Below are 23,579 nucleotides of genomic sequence, written 5' to 3' on the forward strand. Positions count from 1 at the left end.
GAGTGTGCGGTACCATTGACTTTTTTGTTACTATAACTCCTAGGAAGCATGCCCGCTGCCTCGGGGTCATATTTGACGCAGACCTTTCCTTCACCCCTCATATTGAATCACTCGCACGTTCATGTCACCTCCACCTCAAAAACATCTCCAGAATACGTCCTTTCCTTACCAGAGATACACTAAAGACACTTATTGTCTCTCTGATTCATTCTCGCCTTGACTACTGTAACTCCTTACTAATCGGTCTTCCCCTCACTAAACTCTCCCCTCTACAATCTATTCTGAATGCAGCGGCCAGGCTCATCTATCAGGCTAGACGCTACAGTGATGCCTCTGGTCTGTGCCAGTCACTGCATTGGCTGCCTATTCATTATAGAATAAAATGTAAAGTTATTACTCTCATCCACAAGGCTCTCCATAATGCCGCACCTCCCTACATTTCTTCCCTCATCTCTGTCCACCGCCCAACCCGTGCTCTCCGCTCACTCAATGACCTAACACTTACATCCTCTATTATCAGAACCTCCCACGCTCGTATACAAGACTTCTCCCGAGCTGCACCACTTCGCTGGAATGCTCTACCCCGGACAATTAGATTAACTCCCAACTTCTACAGTTTCAAATGCAAACTAAAGACACATCTTTTCAGACAGGCCTATCACAATTCCTAATGCTAACCCTTCCGTTCTTGATGCCTTTTCAGCCTAACATAGTTGTCCAAGCTCTATCCACATGTTAAAGGACACGACTAGTGACTGCTCACAAAGTTTTGTTTGTGTAATGACTGTAACCTCTATTACAAAATTGTCCGAACACTGTATAAGCAATGCCGCCCCTGCTACCTCTTGTGTCACCCCCTCTACCTCAGATTGTAAGCTCTTTTGAGCAGGGCCCTCAGTCCCATTGTGTGAAATGACGTTCTTTGTTATGTATGTCTGTATCTGAACCCTATAAATTGTACAGTGCTGCGGAATATGTTGGCGCTATATAAATAAAATGTATTATTATTATTATTATTACCTTTTTGTTGAAGATCCTTCTGGCTGTGGTATAATCTGGTTACACGTTCCATTAGTTCCCACTTTTCACAGCAGCCCTTGTAATCCACAAAGTTTCTGGCCAAAATCTCCTTTAACTGACGCACAGACAAGAATTCAATGTCCTCCACGCTGTTGATGTCTGAGAGTGAGGCTCTTTTTCCAGGCACAAGTACCTCTTCTGAGTCTGTGGACTGAGAATAGGAGAATGAATTAGACTATATTCACATGAACGTCAAAAACTGCTTCACATGGACATTTTCTTGAGTTAGTTGGACCATAGGGCATGTTTTGTCTATCTTCATGGATCAGTCTATATAATGAAGTCAATCCATGAAAACATACCACAGTTGCAAAATAGCATATGTTTTCAGTTTTCATATGAAATGTAGCCTTACCAAGAAGAGTCAATGTAATTTATAAAAAAAAAAAAAAAAAAAAAAAAAAAAAATTTCCAGTGCACCCACTTGCTCTTAATATAACCCTGAAACTGTGGTTTCTAAAAACAAGTTTGTTACAAAGGTTAAAACACGCTACCTCATCCTCTTCTTCAGGATGTTCATCTGTCACTACTTGTGGCTCATCTTCTGGTATTGAGGATGTGTCTTGGTTTGTCTACATTAGCAAAAAGAGAAAACATTATCATGTGCAGTTATTCTACTGATTTACAGACAAAAGGCTGCAATAAATGTTGAAGCATACCTCCAATTATAAAAATCTGCATACATGAATAGAACAGGTTAACAAACTTTGTAATAAATCTTATCAAAGAAATCAGTTTCCTTTTGCATTTCTCAGGTTGAGTTACTTATCACATAGAAGTCTACGGAGAGGACAGGGAAGGAGGCGCGGGCTAGAAAGACACAAATAACTGCAGCTGCTATACTCCTAGTCCATGAATGATATAACTCCTGACACTACTATCGTTCAAGATAAAACTACCTTTATACATAATGATGCAATAAATCAATTAAAAGCCACCTCCTCTCGTCTCCCCTTTATATAGACTTCTATGTCCGAGGCGAGTATGGAGAAAGATTCCATACCATTAAACAGGATGAATGAAAATAAGGAGGAAAGAAGCCCAATAAGTTGAGAAGGAGACATTTTTAATAAGGTATATTACAAAGCTTCTGATATTCAACTGTACTATTAATTTAAGAAAATATTAGGAGGTACATGTCAAAGTGTGACATATATGTACATATAATGACAACTTCTGAAAAAAAAGCACACTTTTTTTCTGATTTCAGCCATACCCTTTATCAAACAATTCATTCCTCTAAGTAGGGAAGATTATCCCATGAGTGGTAAGTCTCATGCATATTTAATTTGAGGAGACATACTCTTACTTTTGGCTCTGGTGGACCATGACTATATAATAGTTATATCACCCGCCTGGATATGATACATACCACATCTGGGATTTGTATTTCAGGGCACAATTATACTTCTTGGGCAACTAGGTAGCCTCCAAGATTGATATTATTCTTATTACTTGGGCTCATTGTGGTTTCATGTTAAGTTTAATAAAAGTTACGTTTTATTCTATTTCCTTACTACAGGGAACCAATCCCTTCTGTGATACATGTTCCTCTGATATGCCTCATAGATATGTATTAATAAATGGACAGCTGGTGCTACTTCAACGGCAGAGTTTTTTTTAGGCACACACTGATCTTTGAAGGGGTTATTGTGACTGGTGCATTCTGTGTCTTATCTACATTTACATGACAGATGTGATCTTCAGTGTGCTAATAAGGAAGTCTCAGCATATTATAGGAAGTAAAATATCGATGGTACAGTGCTCTAGAGATTTCTGGTTCTAGTGTAGTAGGGTTCTCCAACCCAATGCACCCAAGAGAAGAAACCACAGTATGCGCTCTTTAGTAATGCAAATTATCAGATTTTTTGGACAATTTACATATATTAAGGAATATATTATTCCTGTTCCAGGATGTAAGCATAGCCACCGTCCAGCATGTGAGAATTCAAAAAGACAGTAACCAGAATCGCATGCAATGTTTCAGTGCAATTATCACCTTTATTAAGCGAACATTAGTATGTAAATTAGAACCATCACATGGTTCTAATTTGATGATATTCCGAAGTCTACTCTTATTCAAGATGTCTAATTAATATAACAATACGAAAATACAAACATTAATACATAACATTCTATTACTCCACAGATTTTGCCTGACAAGTGTCAACTTGACCGAAACGTTGCACATTAATATGGTTACTGTCTCACTGAAGTATCTCCCAGATCGTGGATGGTGGCTAGGCTTATATCCTCTGGAACATTACATGATCTATGCCTTACACAAATATATGTGAATTGTTCAATAAATCCAACTGATAATCCACAGTACAGGTCATCAGTATGTAATCAGTCAGACCCGCAACGATCATTTGTTGCAGCAGCCTCTGGACAAGCAGTATATGCAGAACTGCTCCTATTCAAGTAAAAGTGGTGCTGCAGTTCACCAAAATCACTATTATGCAGTGGATGGGGCTTCTGCGCAGTACCTATTACTTGAATAGGAGCAGAGCTGTAAGCATCAAATATCCACTAGCAGCTTCCAACAACCGAAGGTAATTGTAACAGGTGATTTGTGCTGTGACCCCAACACATCACAAACCGATGACCCCGGATAAGAACTAAACAAGTGCTTCTATTATTTCAGTTTGGAAGCATGCTATTTGCATGAGCTTTACAGGCTAAACCCTCTCTCCAAATGGTCACTAAAACCAAGGAGTGTCTCTATGTGGTGGCCAGACTTCAGTCAATACACAGAACTGCCTGCTTCCTGTTCTATTCTATGTGGTTTCACTATTGGGGTGTCAATAGGACCACCACCAATCTGATGATAACCGATTTTTAGGAATTCCAGATTATACAAGGAAAAGGAATTTTAGATTTTTAGCTTCATGCACCTTTGCAGGAAATTAAAAGGACAATCATACAGATAAGCACTTCACATTAAAAGTGCTTGAATTTGGTATTCTGCAAATCATCTTTATGTAGTGTACAGTCAAAGGGAACCTGTCAGTTAGATTTGGGACACAAAACCACCGATCGGTCCTTATAGACCAGGGGTTAAGTGTCCTGTTTTAAAACCATCCATGCCCCCAATTTAAAAAAAAATAAATAAACCTTTATATTCACATAGAGAAGAGTCTGAAGAATCCCCTCTGGTGCTCCAGGCCCCTACGCAGCTCTTCAATGAAGCTGAGGCATCACTGGGCAAGTGCCAGGTGTACGGGACATGCGCACTGAAGAGAAGGTGTAGTCCTCTGACTTCAGTAAAGAACTGTGCTGGCGCGAGGAGAGTGACTATAAAGCTTTTTTATTTTTATTGTGAGCACAGATGGCTCTATTACAGGGTGATTTCGGAGACTAAAACACCCGGTCCATAAGGGCCTGTATGTGGTTTTGTGTCCCAAATCACTGACAGATTCAGTGTAAGGGAAAACTGGCAGCACCCCACGTGGCATCCTGCAGCTAAAAGGCGCTGACTGTTTTGGAAATCACTACGTGGCTGCACAGCAGTTTTTACTGCAAAGTGGGCATGGGATTTGCTAGAATACCATCCACTATGCTGACTGTAAAACATCACAATTGTTCAGTTTATGCCAAGTGAGGCCCCGACCTAAAGAGGTTTTCCTTAGGATAGCGCATCAGCATCAGAGTGGTGGAATTCGGACACCCGGCACCCCCATGATGAACTGTTTTATGAGGCTGCACTGTTCAGATGAGCACTGTGGCCTCTTCACTACTTACCAAGTAGTGAAAAGTATATAAGTAACACTGCAGGTAAAGTCATTAATATTTTAGATCTGAAAACCCTTTTATGGCTTTGTACATATATGCAGTATGGTTTCCATACAGAATGAGGGCCCTGTCACAGTTCAGTTATGACTGAAAGAACAGAGCTGGATACTGGAGTATTCTTGCCTTCCTGGATACTGGAAAGCTTTAGGGAACTTCAAAAAAGTAGACACAGGGGGTTCATCTGATCACTTACTGTTGGAATGTTTTGTTCTGTATGTACTTGACTTGAACCTGTCATTTGGCTGTTCTGATTAGATGAAAATGATGGAACGTTTGTCACATCTGGATAGGAAACAGGCCTCAGAGATAATACTAGTTGGACCAGGTCTTCTTTCTCTCGGCACAAGTCTGTGGGTATATCTCTCATTGATAAATAGTCCCGAAGATCTTTTATTTTGAGTTTGAGTAACTCCTCACGAATGAAAGAAGTGGCTCGTATCCTCCGGCATAGTTGACAAAGAGATAGACCATCACTTAATTGTGTTAGACATCCTATGCAGAACTCATTTCTACAGTCCATGCAGGGGCTCTAAAAAACAAACAAACAAACAAAAATAAATAAATAAATAAAAAAAAATAAAAAAAAGCGTTCATGAGGTTAATATATTAAACATAATAAAACTATAAGTAAGCCTATATAAAAGCTGATGAAATCAATTGCAAGACAGGCACTAGTACAGCGATACGTTCTGTTACTTTCATTGTATGCAGCCGCATTGCTAGGATATTGTTTACAACAAAGCATATGAAAGAACCATGCTCTATTTAACAAGGTTGAGGATGAACAAACAGTAACCTGATTGTTGAAGTGACACCACTTTGACTGTGACAGTTAAACAATACATGGTTGATGTGACAACTTGGTCAGCAGATCACAAAGCAAACAAAGAAGTGTTTCTGTAGAGAAAGCCATATACTTTTGGATACAGCACAGAATTGTTTTCAGAAAGATTTCATTTTCTAGGGACAAAGGTTTTATTTTTCTAGGCCACAATATATTATAAGCATGGGAGGTGTATTCCTATCAGAAAGAATCTGTTAGGAAGAAATAAGTCTTTAGTTGAAAGCAAAATAAGCATTACCATGATGGACAAATACCATTTCCAGAATTATTTATGAATAATAGAATTAAAATATTAGTATTCCAAGGGAGCCAGTCACCAGGGTGAAGCATATTAAATCAAACACAGTTCAGGTCAGGCTCACCGAGTCCAACACCTTTTCCCTCTGATGAACAATGTTGCCTTGATATTCATTTATTCCACAATATGTAAATGAGCAGTCTGAAACACTGAAGGCAGCTCCATTGCTCCAAACTGCTATCCCCACAGTTCTCTAATACACTGACACAAATGGGAGTTTGTCACTTAAAGAAGGGAGGGATTGCATATTAGAGCAATGGAGCCGCCTTCGCTCCTCCAAATTACTTATTTGAATATTGAGAAATACATGAATATCTTGGCATAACATTTTGTGTGAAAAACAGCAGGACATTTGGTTGAGCCTGAACTATATAACAGTGTTGCCAGGTAAAACTATTTATTCTGGTGACAGATTGACTTTCAATTCCTCAAGTGTATTAATTTAGCAGTCATTTTTATTTGACAATTTTTTTCTAGCTTTGCAAGGAGAATAGTTTTCACAACATCAACTGTGGTATAAAAAAAAACAAACAAAAAAAAAAAAACACAGGAACTTTTCTTCAAGTTATCACTCACTTTGCAAATCATTGAGGAGGATATGTGCCTAGACTGTCACATTTCTTTATAATAGAGGGGTGGGTTTATGATCAGTTAGCTGTGTAATCACTTGACCATCAAATGACTATGTGACCTAAAATTTGACTAGCATCATGGACACCTTTTTATTGGAGCATAATAGAGACCCTTCTAACAAAAAAAACAAAAAAAAAACAAAAAACAAACCATCATGTCTATCAGGTGGCTCCTTTATAGAAATGTGTGACCTGTTTGTATGTGCCTGTATTCTTCTCAGTGTGTACACTGAGCTTTAATGAGTGAGGATAGTTAAGTGCTTACTTTTCTACTGGTGCTTTGTAGTCTGGTACCACAAGCTTTGCAGGTAATTTCTGAAACTGGAGGAGACGTTCGGACGTTCTGATTGGGGCGATCATGTGTTCTTGTACTCTGCTGGAAGTCTTCAGGCTCAGCATCTACACACAACCAGTTACAGCACGCAGCCCACATAATCACACCTGCTAAAAAGAAATTATAAGTATGTTAAAAACAAGTGTGTTTTGTGAGATTTCCCTTTAAATAGAAGTTAACTATATTCCCATAAAAACCATAAAATCTAAATATCCAAAACCAATTATATATAGTAGGATACGCATAACAGAAGTTCCCCAAATTTCTCTCTCAAGTGTGAAATAACAAATGCGAATACTTAAAGTGAAAGTGTATGTTCCTCTTTAAACATGGGATTAATCTACATGACAGTAAATAGGGTAAATCCTTTGCGTTATAGGTTTCTTCTGTTGATTCTGTATTATATCTCAAAGCTGTAGCCTCCCATCATTCCTTGCTGACTCAATGTCTGCTTAAGACATGCCATGGTGATTTAAAAGTATAGTCTTTCCACCTTTAATAAATCCCAATGACCATCTTGGTTCACGGATGGGATACAGAAGGGTGCTGTACACAGTGTTCCGGGTGCAGCACTTTTGTGATGTGGATGCTGATGCTTTACTTACAAGTCATTGAAACACTGGCCTATTATCAGCTATTTCTCATTAGTGGCAATGCTGTAACTGCCCATAAAGAAAGAACCCAGAATTAATCAGAGTTTCATATTTCGCAAGTAGAAGCAGCAGCAGCTACATCACACAGTGCCGCTACGCTGTGGCCAGAACACTACAAGGTCGCACCCATCCTTAGCAATTACCTAGAATTTAATGTGTTGGAAGGAAGAAAAATGAGTAAGCGCATAGCTCTAAGTGACTGTCAAAAGCCAAATCATGGCTTGACAATCGGGTCAGAACATCTCTATAGCAAGTCTAGTGGGGTGTTCCGCATTTTTCGGGTTGAAACCCGGCGGACTCCATTACAGTCTATGGGGTCCACAGGTTTCCGTAGGTAACCACTTTTTAAGCAGATTAGGTTTCAGTTTTTCGGGTGCACACGCTGACCCAAAGATCGGAAGAGTATTTAAGGGAGTGGGTGGTTATCAAACTTTGGGTTTTTAAGTCTGGAAGGAAAAAAAACAAAAACAAAAAACCCGACAGCTCAAATGCGACCCCATTGAAATGTAGAAATAGAACAATGGAGGGTGCACAGATCTTTCTAATGATCTTTTTACACTTTTTTGTATTTATTTTTAAGAGCAGTAAGACTGACTTCGTGCCACAACATGTGATTGTTGATTTTCATGTGCAAGAGGAACCTGGATGCCTTTCTATAATAAGCATTATGTGCAGGAAGTGTACAACATAACTATTTGTGATTATTAGATATGGTAATGACGTTTACATTACAGTAACAATCATAGTGCACTCTGTGAACCAGATTGGCCTAGCAAGACCATTGACCCGTTTTACTTTTCATAGAAGGATTTGTGGAAGGACTGATCTTTTTTCCAGTCATGAAGAGTTACAATAATGATTGACTTAGTAAAGTAATCAGTAATCTGCAAGTCTTTACATGTTGAGATGACTAATCAAAGGACATAAACCCACTAACATCTTGGTACCAGACTCACAGACAATTTAGTGTAACAGAAGTAATGTATATCTTATACTGTAAGGTACACCTGGTCAAATGTTTGGTTATAGGGAGCCTGGCAACAAGATCAGCTTTTTCAGGAATATACAAATTAGCCACAAGTGCTATTTGAGTCATGTCTATCAGGTTGAAGTAGCAGAACTCTTACAGGCCCTTGTCCCTCTTGCCTTCTCATATACCACCTTCCTGCCTCCAGCCCGGTCTCAGATACACTGCAGCACTTCATAATTCTGGCATAGATCTCCAGCAATGCCACAGGTGACTTTACAGCACATGCACCAGAATTAGAAAGCCCTGCAATTTGAGGCAGGGCTGGAGGCGGGAAGTAGGGGCCTGAGCAGGCAGGGACATTTAAAGGGGATCTATCATTGGGAAAAGTCATTTTTAGCTAAGCACATACTTGCATAGACTTTAGAAAGGCTATTCCACGCATACCTTTTGTAATTCAGTTTTCGAATAAGTCCATTTTTAGTCACATGCTAATTAGCCTTCTCCGAGCACCCGGAAGGGTCTGTGAGCGCCCTCTACTAATCTCTGATGTGTCAGAGCAGAGAGATGAGTCATCAGCACAGCAGCCTCTCTGCTCTCATACACAGAGCAGACGGTGCCCACAGACACTTCCGGAGTGCAGGGAGAAGGCTAATTAGCATAGGAATAAAAAAAAAATAAAAATGGATTTATTCAAAAACTACTGAGGCAATTTACATACAAAAGCTGTATGTGTGAAATAGCCTTTCTAAAGGCTATGCATGCATGTGCTTAGCTAAAGATGACTTTTCCCAATGATAGAGCCCCTTTAAATGGTGGAAGACAATCCCAGCACTTCCACCTGATAAAAACGCCCAAATAGTACCAGATTGCTAAAGCGCTAGATTTCTGTGCATAGGAGCATTGATTTGAATAAAAAAATGGTATTGTTTGAATGGGTGTGGAATGTTGTATAGGATGGTGGGGTTTAGATTAGTACGGCTTATTCTGCGATGTTCCTTTTAAGTTATGTTACATATAGTCACAAGAAGAAGCTTTAGTGGCGTGTAAAGCCAGTTGAAAAATGTAACATTGGTCTCAAACTAAATAGCAGTCTTGGTTATACCTTTTAAAGGGGCTCTATCACTAGGAAAAGTCATTTTTAACTAATCACACCTTTGCATAGCCTTTAGAAAGTCTATTTCACACCTACCTATAGTATGTAGATTGCCTCAGTGGTTCCTGAATAAGTCCGTTTTTATTCATATGCTAATTAGTCTGGTGCACGATAGATCGTGCACACCTCTCTCTATTGTTTTCTATGGGAGACTGCTGCTGATGATGACTCAGCTTCCTGTTTGCTTCACACACATAGAAGATAATAGGAGAGAGGAGGCTGCTGGGAACTCCCTGAGCTGGCTGGAAGCTCATTAGCATATGAATAAAAACAGACTTATTCAGAAACCACTGAGGCAATCTACATACTAAAGGTAAGTGTGGAATAGCCTTTCTAAAGCCTATGCAAGGATGTGTTTAGATAAAAATGACTTTTCCCAGTGATCAAGCCCCTTTAAAGGCTAACAAATAAAAGAGGTTACAAGCTTTCGAGATTACTTAGGTCATGTGAGTGAGCTTGGCAGTATATATATATATATATATATATATATATATATATATATATATATATATATTTAATATTACAGCACTTTGAGGATATGAATTTATATTATTTTAAATCTATTTTCTTATACCATTCCTGATATAAAGACCCGAGTACTCACCTTGTAACATCTTTCAGTTAGTCATTAAACATTACCAAGGTTGCTACGTTGTGTTCATTAATGAGAGCAATATGACATTTAGTCACAGTGACTAAACAGTTTGCAAAGTACAAGCAGCCTCATCATGACTAATTGTGTAAGAAACAGCAAAAGAGAAGTGGAGCATGGGAAATACAATAAAATAAGCCCTGTGCACATAATACAAGTCAGAAAGGCCAGGTAATAGCAACCTAGTTTCACTTTCCCTAGAACCTCTTATCTCTCACGACCAATAAATGCAGTAGTAAGTTTTAAGGGTAATAACCGATTAACACAAATTGCCATTTCAGGCAGTGTCAAGCACTGGAATCAGCCTACAGTGTTAGTAAATATCTTGCAATGGAACAATCTCAGGAGATCTACATCCTGCATTGTCAAATGACTCAGCAACATAGTCATCAGCTTCTAAGTCAGTCACAATACCCAGTAAGTAGGACTGAGACATGGCCTCATTTTTCAAAACTGACATGTATCACTTTATATGGTAATAACTTTAAGACACTATAACTTACACAAGTGATTGAGTCACACAAAAAAAATCTCATTGTAAACACTAACCAATATTTTGGTTTTTATTTATATTAAAACAAAGTGAAATTCTCTGAGCCATACCACCAATTACATTATTATCTATGATATCTCTGCTTTATATCATATCAGCATCATCTTTTAATTGTCGTTTCATTTATTTTGGGCATTAGAAAGCTTACAAGAGCAATTCTCCAGATTTACAAGGAAATTTCAGTTCTGAAGGGGATTATAAAGGCCTATATACTGTATTAGAAACCCCCATGAATCACCCCAATTTCAAAACACACCCCTTATTTAATTAAAAACAGCATTTGGGAAGTTTGTGAACACAGTATTTCATAGGAATTAAAATAATATGGTGGTGACACTTCAATTTTTTCAATGCTACATTCATTTAGCCCTAAAATTAACCTTTTAATAAAATTAGAAGAGAAAATGAAGCAACTAGGCACAGAAAACCCCCAGATGTGGGTGTAAACTGGTGTTCGGGTACACTGCAGCGCACTGCACCCCTGCGTGTTTTAAGAGCAGATTTCAGCAGCAGTTTTCAAATGCCAGGTGTCATTTGAAGAGCCCTATAGAGTACCAATACAATGGAAGCCCTCCAAAATTCATTAAGGTGTCTAGTGAGTATTTTGACCCCACAGCTGTTTCACAGATTTTATTAGCAATGAGATGTGTATATGAGAAATTACTAAAAAGTCACTTTATTCCCATAGTTTTCATTTTCACAAGGGGTTAAAAAGGAGAAAGCTCCCACAGGTTGTTAAACAACTGCTCCTGAACACTGCAATATCCCATATGTGGTTGACTGCTTTATCGGTACATAGTGTGGCTAATTGATTTTGAGGGCAGATTTTGCTGGAATAGTTTTCAGGTGCCATGTTGTATTTTCAGATCCCCTAAATTACCAGAACAATGGAAGCTCTCCCAAAAGTGAACCCATTTTAGAAACTACACCCAGCCAAGAAATAATTCTCAAGGTGTATTATTTTGAACCCAAGAGTGCTTCCCAAAAATGAATGAACAAAGTGGAAATTGAAATCTTTGAAGAAATATGTAATCTCAGTGCTCAATATGTTACTATGGGTGGAAGAAAGTTCTTTATGTAGGTGTAAATAATATGAGCACACAGCAGGGCTCCGTAGGGAAAGAGCACTGTGCCTTTTAGCTTTAGGAGTATCGATCTAAGGGACTTTCTGGATGTCATGTTGTATTAACAAAGCCCTGGAGGTGCCAGTAAATTGAAATTCCAAAGAGACCCCATTTTGTAAGGGCTATTTTAGGGTCTCATAACATGGCTTCCATAAATTGTAGTAGAAACTATTAGTGTTGCCATCAAAAAGTTGTACAAATTATGTACTTTATACACAGCTTTAATTGTGAGTGATCAGTTTAAGGGTGCATTCACACTGAGTAAACGCTGGCTTATTTTGTAGAGTAAAATTACACTTGTAAATTTTGCTATCCCATTGACTTCAATGACATTTTACAGGCGTATTTTTACAGGCGTATTTTTTACAGGCGTATTTTTTACTGGCGTATTTTTACACTTGTAAAAAAATATCATTGAAGTCAATGGGATAGCAAAATTTACAAGTGTAATTTTACTCTACAAAATAAGCTAGCGTTTACTCAGTGTGAATGCACCCTAAAGGAGTTGTGCAGGACTTCAAAAAACAAGGCTGCTTTCTTCTTCATAGGGGACCTCATGTCCATTAATCACATGGCAATGCCACATCTCCGTACCATTTAGAACGGAGCTGCGGCATGTGACCATTTCGGACTGAGCTGCAGCATGGCCATGTGACCAACGGACATTATGTCACTTTTAGGAGAAGAAAGCAGCCATTTTTGAAGTCTTGCACAACCTCTTGAAAAAAAACTAAGAATTTCCACCTGAACCTTATGCCAACAATAAATGCTGAATAACCCCCTAATTTCTACCATTAAGTTAGGCTTACAAGTACATACAACCTGTCTGGTTTATCTTTCTGAATAATAATTAACCCTCTATTTACAAAAAAGTTTATGATCAGAGCTAGTTGTGTCATCTCCACTTCCCAGTCAATACATGCCTTTGAAACAGTTGCTAAGGTAATCACCAAAAATGTGACTTCTGATCCTGAAGGCCCCAAATAACCTTGTGCTAAACCAGCAAATGATGTGCTAAAACACAAACACCTTCTTTCTCTGCTCGCCCTCATCACATCACGTAGGTTGACAAAGACTTGCTCGAGTTCTTTGCTCAATGTGTCTGCATTGTATGTTTACTGTATTCAAAGGGTAAACTCTCCAGGGGAAGAAGAAGAAAAAAAAAAAAAAAAAAGTTACTAAATAGTATAATCTTAAAAAAGGACCTTTCATGGTTTGAGGCACAGGCAGTTCTATATACTGCTGGAAAGCAGACAGTGCGCTGAATTCAGCTTTCCCAATCTGTGCCCCGGGTAAAGAGCTTTCAGTCCCGCTACCGTAGCTCTTTCCAGTCAGAAGGGCGTTTCTGACAGTCTGTCAGGTATGTCCTTCTTCAAAGCAGCACCTATCGCTCTGTACACTGTGAGCTATAGGCGCTGCTTGTACAGATGGACATACCTGACAGACTGTCAGAAACACCCTTCTGACTGTAAAAAGCTATGGTACCAGGACCGCTAGCTCTTCACCCGGGGCACAGATCGGGAAAGCCGACAGTGCGCTGAATTCAGCGCACTGTTGGCTTTCCAGCAGTGTATAGAGCTGCCTGTGCCCCGGACCATGAAAGGTCCTCTTTAAGTGAGTCTGTCACCTCCAAGGGTTGGGAAATTGTCCAGGGCCCCCCTCCCCATGGGGTCCTCTGAGATCAGGAGCATCAGCTCCGGATCCTGGGAGCTCACGTGCTGTGCACGTGGATACTGTTTAATCCTAGGAAAGAGTAGAGAGCTGAAAGGTTCCTGTTCTGACAGAGAACCGCCGGTAACACATAGGACGTAGTGGGGCAGGTGGCATGATTATGTCACTGCATCGCGCCACCTGTGCCACTACTACAGGAAGAATCTCCAGGTGCTCCACTCATTTTGGTAGCATGGTAAGGCGAGTAGAAGAATTATTGTTTTCTGGTAAGGGATTACCTGCTAAGGGGAAAAACTTATTTTTAGGAGGGCTAGTATTTATAATGGAGGAACTATTATACATAAGGGGCACCATTATAGGAGAGAAATTATATATTGGGTTGGGGGACTATTGAATATAAGTGGGCTACAAGGGGGAACAATTATATATATGAGGGGGGGAGACATAAGGGGGCTATTATTCATAATGGGGGAACTGTTTTATATAAGGAGCGTTATTATAAAAGGAGGAACAGTTCTATATAAGGAGGTGTCTGTTATACATAAACGAGGAACTGTTATTCATAAAGGGGGAGACTATTTCAAATATAATGGGGCTATGAGGGCTAGTTTACACAGGGCAGAATGGTCACTGTGCAGTGACAAGGCAACAAGGGCAACAAGACCAGTGCTCACAGGGCTGAAGGCCTGCCCCCAGTGCACATACTGTCTAAACTTCAAAACTGGTCTTCTGCAAAAGCGACATACATAACAAAGGTATTTTACTGTATCACTAATGTGCTCTGTAATAAAGTGGTAGCAGTTGAATATACTTGGGGCAGGTGCAATAAGCATTATGGTAGTTGTAGGATAGAAGCTATATCATGTAAACAAATACAGAAGATGCCAGGAGCAACCAGAGAAACACACCTCATTCAAAACACTGCTAAAGGTATATGGGTGTACTTACGGTATTAACCAGAAAACCCCCTTTAATGGTTACCTCAGTATGGAATAGCATTGTCTGCTAACTATTTCATACAGTGACTAGAGGGGGAACCTCCAACATATACCACTAAATGGAGGCCACAAGTACACCTCTCCAAGATACTGCAATTAGGTTTAAAACTAAAGGGAGTCTGTCAGCAAGAAAATCAATATTAAACTAATGACAGTACCTTGTAGGACGACTTCTAGACTTAAGAAAGTAATCTTTGTAATTTGGCATCACTCTCTGCTCTCACCCCTGCCACCCAGCTCTTCCCCCATTATATGTGTGACATCTTTGTCGGACTTTGTCTGTAGTTAGGGGCGATTAGGAAATTTTTTTATTTTTATTTTTTTTGGGAGGGGGGAGGGAGAAAAAAAAAAAAAAAAAAAAAAAAAGCGTGTCAGAAGCAGGAAACTGGTGCAAATTATATCTGTAATCTGCAGCAGCTCTTACCCAGGAAAGACCCCTTATTTAGCAAGAGGCATGAAACTCTTAATAAATTAGGCACTTACTCTTACTCCAGTGCAGGAGAGATCAATACTGGTGTAGAACACAGTGTAGATAAATACCCTGTATTGTTTCCATGCCAAAAGTCTCATATGACACCTAAAAGTCATCAACAGTCATCTGACACTAGGCATTGATCATACCCTAAGGCCACTGAAACTCAGGAATCAATTTTAGGTATTTAATACAGCTAGACTAGACCATTAACAAATGATCGATGTAATTACTTTATCACATACACCAAGGAAGGGAGGGGGGAGAGCAAGCAATAGAAACTATACGTAGCAGTAGGTAACAATTCATAGTTCAGTGGATATAAGTAAATATTACAGTGTGCACAGAAAGGTATATAACACCCATTCATTTACTTTGACACAAATACAGTGTCAGTATAATTAATTACCAAACCACAGCTGGAACCAAATGTTTCAAGGCATTGAACTGTAAAAAACCCAAACAAAAATAGTTAAAGGGATCCTATCAGTCAGACAATTTTTTGTAGGTATCAAGTCGGAATAGCCTTAAGAAAGGCTAGTCATCTCCTACCTTTCGTCGTCTTCTCTGCACTGCCGTTCGTCTACAATCCCGGTTCTTGTCGGTATGTAATGAGTTCTTTCGCAGCATTGGAGGCAGGCCCCAGCGCTCAGGCAGCACTGAGGGCGTCCCCAATGCTGCGAGAGAACTCTCTCCAGCAGCATCATCTTCAGCCTCTTCTTCCGGCGTAGGTTTCCGACTTCTAGGCCTCAGGCCGAGCAGACTGTGCATGCTCACAGGCCACGAGAAAATGGCCGCTTACAATACTGTGCAAGCAGCCATTTTCTCGTGGCCTGTGGGCATGCGCAGGTAGGAGACTAATAGCTTTTCTTAAGGCTATTCTGACGTGGTACCTACAAAAAAAAAAAAAAAAAAATTGTCTGGCTGATAGGATCCCTTTAAAAAGAACCTTTAACCACCTCCCCCAGTTCAAAGTTCTTATATATTAATAGGCGCCGCTACACTGATTCCAGCACTTTCCACTCAATCCACTGTTTTTAATCAATGATCTACCCTCATCTTACAGAATCAATAAATCATGATTGGGAATCTGACACTCGGGACCCCCGCTGATCAGCTTTGAAGATTCCATGGCATTAATGCAAGTACCATGACCCCTTCACTGTTGACATCCAATGCCATCTGCTTCATGGTACCCATGGTCATGTGATCACACACAGATGCACAGCTTGTTACAGCCACAGCACGGTAGTCTGACAGGTATTGGAGCTGTGCACATCACATGACCATGGACTGATTTTTATCCACTGGAAGCAAACAGCATGAATGACATCTAGGAGAAATCTAGAAAAGGAATTGATACAGAAAGTAAAATCGGAAAATTATACATTGTGCAATACCATTTGTTTGCTGAACCTGGACAACCCCTTTAAATAATGGAAGATTTCCATCATTACTTACTATTGTCTCCTCAAGAAGGAACATATAAATCGACGTGAAAGAACTGTGCACAAAATTTATAGTACACGGCTATTGAGAGTGGTCACACAACAACCCCCTCCTTGCAATCTCATTACGTCCTTTGAAGAAAAATCATGAGAATGTGTTAGCTCAGTCGTTTCCAATAATACAGCTCTGATGGGACAGTGTACACGTGATCTGTTCTAAATAAATCCTACTAATATGATCCTTTTAAATAACACCTAGGTTACAAAGTTAGCATCAAAACACTATTATAGTCATATGAAATAGAAGATTCACACTATATACATTCCTTTTAACAACTATAATATATACTGTATGTATATCTGAAGCAAATTGTACATTTATGGAAACAGAATACTTGTTATACTGTACTGCCAAAAGCTACGCCTTTCATTTACTGTAAAGCACTGTAACTGTACAGTAAGATCCGGTTACATGGAACGCCTATGACACTGTCAGATGATAGCAGCTAATGTCCACAAATCCTCAGCTGGGAGTGGAATTCAGGTTAAACCAGTTGAGCAAGCAAGAAAAGAAAACCCTCAAGTAACAATGTACAGTAGCCTTTACATCATCACATGAACTGCAACTGATATAGTGGCAGCCAGAATGGAAGGAGGAAAACTTTGTAGTGGACCTGCTATGTAGGAGATATCTGAAAGTCATCTTTACCATCTAATCACAGTCAAGATGACTTAACCACAAGACAACCGTAATCTTGTAAGATTCTTAGAGCAAGTCCTGACATAATATGCCGTATGCCAAGTATTAAACATTTGCTCGTTTCCATGGTCAATATTGGCATATTGTAAAATATTATATTGGAGTGTGGGTATTTCCTTCCTGTTGATTTATCACCATGAAACTGCAAATGTCCCTACAAATTACATACTAATAAACTGTCCATTATCCAATAATAAGCCAGGTAAAGGTATATTCACACAGGTGTGTCCTGTCCAAGAAACATGGTCCATGAGACAGCCGCAGTCCTCAGGGTGACGAAGACAATGTGAATGGAACTCACCGTATCCTAGTCAGTTATAATTGAGTGAACTCCTCATAACTCATTATGATGCAATGAGTTTCATTTACAGCTGTGGAGTTGGAGTGAGGTCAAATTTTGGGTTAAGTCAGGAAAAAAAAAAAAAAAAGTTACCGACTCCATTTTCAAAATAAAATGATTTTTATTTATATTATACAGTTATTAATATTGTATAGTTGGTAGATGTATATTTTGTTGCGTATATACACCTTCATAGGAATTTGGTCACTAAGCCTATATTGAATTACAGGAGCTTAATTGTCTGACTGTGGCAGGAAGCCGGTTATGAAGGAGTCAGAGTCAGAATCAGGCTGGGGAAAAATTAAGTTTGGCCTAGCCCATGTTTCATTCACACCGCCGTGGTTAGTCCGAGAAATAAAGCAGGCACACAATGCTGGTTTCTGAGATGGGAAAGGACCATGTGAATATAACCTAAGCCAGATCAAAGCCAAAGGGGAATTTATGAAACACTCTAAAACAAACCTGTCCTGGCTCCCCATAGCAACCACATACAGTTGTAGCTTTCAATATGTACTGTATTCTGCTTCTGAAAAATGCACGGTGATTGTTATTATGGACAAAATGTTTTTCTATCAGATTATTTTTAGAAATATGCCCTAATGTCTCCTTATTGGGCAGCTAATCCCTGCTCTAAAGGTCACAGATATTTGTTGATGCATAACAAACGTTATTGTCCCTCACAGGAACCATGGCAGTAAGCGGTACATAAGAGTACTGGATACAACTTCTTAAATAGGTATAATACCTTGATGGTCAGTCACTCTGGTAGGGTATAAACATGAAAAATATAGTAGAAATGTACATAGTCTTTTACTGAAGCCAGGAGAACAGCACACCATCAATCCTCCATGCATGAGGCCATGTCCAAAATGGCTGACAGCTGTTGCCCAAACCTTTTTGTGCAGCTTTCAGTGGCTACCACCTATCACAGTATACCCAGACTAAATGTTATTTACATGATTGCGCCAGCCTCTTGTATAATCATTGGCAGTAGGCTCTGGATGTCTCTGCAACTACTAGGCCACAACCTATGCAAGTGTCACTGACTATTCACAATCAGATGCATATAGCATGCATACAACACTTGTGTTCATACAGAGATCAGGGGCAACACCTCTTAAAGGATACTGCTTTAACTCAAACTTGGTACAACTCAATATTAAGGCTGAGATCACACCAGTGTTTGAGACTTTCGAAGACTGATTTCACTTGGAGAGCCAAAATCAGCAAAAACTGATTTTGAACGGTTCATTTTAAAACCCTTTGACTTCAATGGGTGGTAAAAACCATCTGCAAGTGTGCATTTGGAGCATTTCTATCTAGTATCCTTTCTTTTGAATGGAGAAAGAAGTCGGACTCGCAGGACTTTTTCTCTATCCAAAAAATAAAGATACCAAATGGACAGCAATGAGGTCCGGTTCACATCGGTGCAAGGGTTGCTGTTCGGGAAGTACACTTGGGGACCCCCCCTAAGAGCCTGTGCACACAATGTAACGCGCCGCTGATTCTGACACGTAAACTCGTGTCAGAGTCAGCGCTTAAAAACAGAATCCAATTGACTTCAATGGGTTCTGTTTAACGCCCGTAACACATTGAAATCAATGGGTTAAAAAGCCTCCCATTGATTTCAATGTGTAGCACGCGCAAGCCGGAACCCATTGAAGTCAATGGGATTTGGTTTTGAAGCTCTGACTCTGACATGAGTTAACTAGAGATGAGCGAACACTGTTCGGATCAGCCGATCCGAACAGCACGCTCCCATAGAAATGTACGGAAGCACTTGTGACGCCGGCCGGCGGCAAAGTCAGCATCACAGGTGCTTCAATTCATTTCTATGGGAGCGTGCTGTTCAGATCGGCTGATCTGAACAATGTTCGTTCATCTCTAGAGTTTACGTGTCAGAATGAGCGCTACGTTACATCGTGTGCATGGGCCCTAATGAAAACCTAATCCACAATATATATATATATATATATATATATATATATATATATATATATATATATATATATATATATATATATTATAAAAAAAAAAAAAGCCTGGTTTGTCAAAAACAGACACAAAGACAGTTTTAGCTGGACACCCATTGATGGGTTTATATAAACTGGGGGTTTAGATAAACTGTTCAGCAGCAGACAAATAAAAGCCGCAAGAGTAAGTTCGTACATATTGAGAAGCAGGGGGACAGCTCTCAAAGATGCAAGGGAAAGCGTAAAAAAAACATATATATATATATATATATATATACACATATATATATATATATATAATTTTATATATAACACATTTTCACAGAAATTTGTTAAAGTGTATTACAAAATTTATCAAATGAAGTAAATGCTGCCAGAAAAATCAAAATTTGTCCGTAAGTTTATTTACCGTTTAATACACAACTGGACAAATCCTTGAAGACTGTCAACCAATGCTCACACATTTGCTGATGGAGCCTAACTTTTTAGGTTGTTTTCTACCAAAGTCGATACAAGTTATTAAAAGGTCAATGTAACAATCCAAAAAGTCAGGAATCAGTAGCAGCGAGTTGGCCATTTATAGCACTACACACAATAACACGTAGAGTAATTGTTTGAACTATTCAGTATTAGAACAAATAGGAATTAAGTCCCTTGAGGCTACTAACAGCTTGTCACATTTCTAAATTACACAATCCATTCTAATCCTTTTATCCCTAAAGTATCCAGATTACTACAGGTCTATCTTTTAGAAACATACAACCAATACATACAATAATATACAACAACGTTTCTGTAAACTATACTTTTATACTCTCCAGATATCAATCTGTAGTCAAATATGGAAGAATCCTTCCTCAATCTAGTAATAACTCAGTTCCGTACTAGTTTGAAAGGGTTAATATAAAGCTATAATAAAAAAATAAAAAATTCCAAGAATAAAAACAAAAAACATTCACTGATATCCAGAAATTCTAGATGTTTGCACCAGATCAATGGGGTTTTGTTGTGCCAAGCTTTGCAGAATATGCCATCTGTGTGCTGCTGTTTCATTCACTAGGGTATTGTCTGGAAGCACAGACACTTCACATACAGTTTAGAGACATACTGGTGCATTTATTGCTGTCTGAATAAACCTGACACTATGCGACTAAGGGGGAAACAATTGAGACAACTGTAAATGAATATGCGCAAACACGTGACAACTATTTCTTCCGACAACACCCATGAACATTCACTTAGGGAAGAGTCGAATCTTATACATAAAACACCCTTTAGCAAGCATAAAATTTTGAGCATGGCAGATGGCCAGAAGGTGGTAAGCGATTGGTTACATCTGACAAGCGATTTGCTATAGTTTCCTATATATTTGATATTTACAATGTACAAAATAAAAAAAATAAAAAAAAGATACAGGCTGACAGTGAAAGGTCTGAGCTAAACAAGTGTGATCAGGGTTATGAAGCCACAGAAAGAAAAATGATAACCCATTCAGTCCACTAATCCTGGTAACTGAAACCTTTCATATGCCAGTTTCATCCTCTAAAGATAGGATGCTCCAATGTTAATGAAACTTGGCCAGTATACTCAGTTCATGACCTGCAGTCAACCCCTAAAGCAAGTGCCATTATCTTGCTGCAATAAAGTGCAATGTAACACATTAAATATCATCAAAAAAAAGTTAAAATGTTTAATGTCAATCCAGAATGCATACTGTATATAGAGTAACCACATTGGCAGAAAAAAGTTTAATTTTCAGATGCATTGCTTAAGTGAAAATATACGCATGCCACCCTTTCGCTCTCCTCAATACATCATGTACAAGTTCTATGCTTTGTACAGCATATACAAGGCACTCTGGGGGTGGCCTACAAAAGTACTTGTGCCTCTTCTCTCCAGTGATCTGTTATCTTAAAGAGGACCTTTCACCTCCTGTGGAACATGCGGTTTCATACACTGCTAGAAAGCTGACACTACTATCAGCTTTCCTGTTCTGTGCCCCCGGTGAAGAGCCATCAGTGCTGGTACCGTAGCTCTTCACTGTCAGAAGGGCGTTTCTGACAGTCAGGAACGCCCTTTTTCACAGCAGCGTCTATAGCGCTGTACTGTGAGAAGGGAGGGGGGGGCCTTGGTTATCACTCAGCCATGACGCTGAGTGGTGAAGAACACCCCCCCAGTACTCATCCATCGACGAGTACTATCAGGAGGGGAGGGAGGCATTCACCGCTCAGGGTCATTGCTGGGCGGTAAGCAATGCCCCCTCTCACAATACAGCGCTGTAGACGCTGCTGTGAGGAAGGGCGTTCCTGACAGTGTCAGAAACGCCCTTCTGACAGTGAAGAGCTACCATACTGGCACTGATAGCTCTTCACTGGGGGCATAGAACGGGAAAGCCGATAGTACACTGAAATCAGCGCACTGTCAGCTTTCCAGGGGTGTATAAAATCACATGTGCCCCAGGAGGTGAAAGGTCCTCCTTAACACCTGGACCCCCACCAAACAAAACTTGGCATGTCTGACATGTCAGCAGTTTCAGAAAATGCTAAGTGCCCTTTAAATATACACCCACAAAGCAGGGTGTATATGTAAGATATAAGCTATAGTTGAACTGTGCTGACCTGACATTGCATACAGAGCACAGTTCACAGGAGCATATCCAGCAAGGGTCAATGTACAGAAGATAAACTTCTACAGCTCAGTAAAGGGACTGTCACCAGCGCCGACCCCACTAACATATTAAGGCTAAGGCCCCATGTAGCGAGCCTCAGCAAAAAAAAAAAAAAAAAAAAAAAGTGCTATGGAACCACGGCGGAAATTAATCCCTTTTTCCCCTCAGAGTTTTTCTAGGCGGATTTTCTGTCTCTATTATATCTATAAAGAAAAGTCCAGTGTTTAAGTAGGTATAACTGACATTTACAAAAACGCAACATTTTTGTTGTGGAATTTTTCTAGAGTGTGTAGATGGGATTAGCCAGAATCACATCCACTTTGCAGGTACTGTAAAATGCCATTTTTTTGCCATGGCATTTCCACCACAGCCAAAATGCTGCGTTTATGCAACGTGGGCCCACGGCCTTAAAGAATTTGCTACTTTCAAGTTAAATATAAATTTCCCTAAACAATTCTGACACTGTCAGCGCAGCTTTCCTAAGCTTTTGGACTCAATATGGCAGTGGTGATGTGAATTATGATGGTTCCCCATGTGTCTTCTATGCAAGTGCTGTTCAACCCTTGCATGGATACAGGGGATTCTGTTGCCTGCATCTGCATGCTCTGGATGCGTTCACCCACTGTCCAGAAAAGTCTTCACAAAGGTAAATCAGGTAACCTACAATATGAGACTACCAAAATCCAATGTTTACACAACTGATCATGAGCAGTAGGGGTCTGGAGCTAAAGAGCTGCAGCAAGGAATGACAGGATATAGATTCGGCAGTGTCAGAATTTTCTAAAACGAATTAGTGGCCAAAAAGGACCACATTTCCAACATGGGATCAAGACCAGCTTGACTACTTTTCATCTCCGGCACTAAACTTTCAGTGCTGTAAAAGACTATTATGACTGCTTTATTTTTCAGAACCGCTGACCAGTCTACATAAATCATCAGGGTTCAGCGAAAGATTAATAAAGTCACAAAATATGAATACTGTAACTGCATACAACAGCAACAATTCACAAAAAAAAAAAAAAAAAAAAAAAAAAAAGGTACACTACTTTTCTGTCCGCTTGAGAAGTCTGACATCTTCACTTGCGGACAGGGAAGGACGGGCACGGAGTGCAAAAGAACGCACCCGATGCCCATTTAAATTAATGACAGGTGTCACGGACA

At 39.5% G+C, this 23,579-nt stretch overlaps 1 protein-coding gene across 1 annotated transcript in view; it reads right to left on the bottom strand.

Annotated features, from left to right (window-relative positions):
• RFFL (ring finger and FYVE like domain containing E3 ubiquitin protein ligase) overlaps positions 1-23,579 on the bottom strand; it is a 43,380-nt gene that overhangs the window by 13,254 nt on the left and 6,547 nt on the right. Inside the window, exons 2-5 of the mRNA XM_075264926.1 lie at positions 6,915-7,090; positions 5,069-5,404; positions 1,575-1,652; positions 1,021-1,231 (exon numbers count right to left, since the gene is read on the bottom strand). Of these exons, the coding sequence (XP_075121027.1) occupies positions 1,021-1,231; positions 1,575-1,652; positions 5,069-5,404; positions 6,915-7,082 (793 nt within the window). The 5' untranslated portion in view covers positions 7,083-7,090. The remainder of the gene's footprint in view (positions 1-1,020; positions 1,232-1,574; positions 1,653-5,068; positions 5,405-6,914; positions 7,091-23,579) is intronic.

The sequence above is a fragment of the Leptodactylus fuscus genome, chromosome 2, assembly GCF_031893055.1.
Source record: "Leptodactylus fuscus isolate aLepFus1 chromosome 2, aLepFus1.hap2, whole genome shotgun sequence".
Lineage (NCBI taxonomy): Eukaryota > Metazoa > Chordata > Amphibia > Anura > Leptodactylidae > Leptodactylus > Leptodactylus fuscus.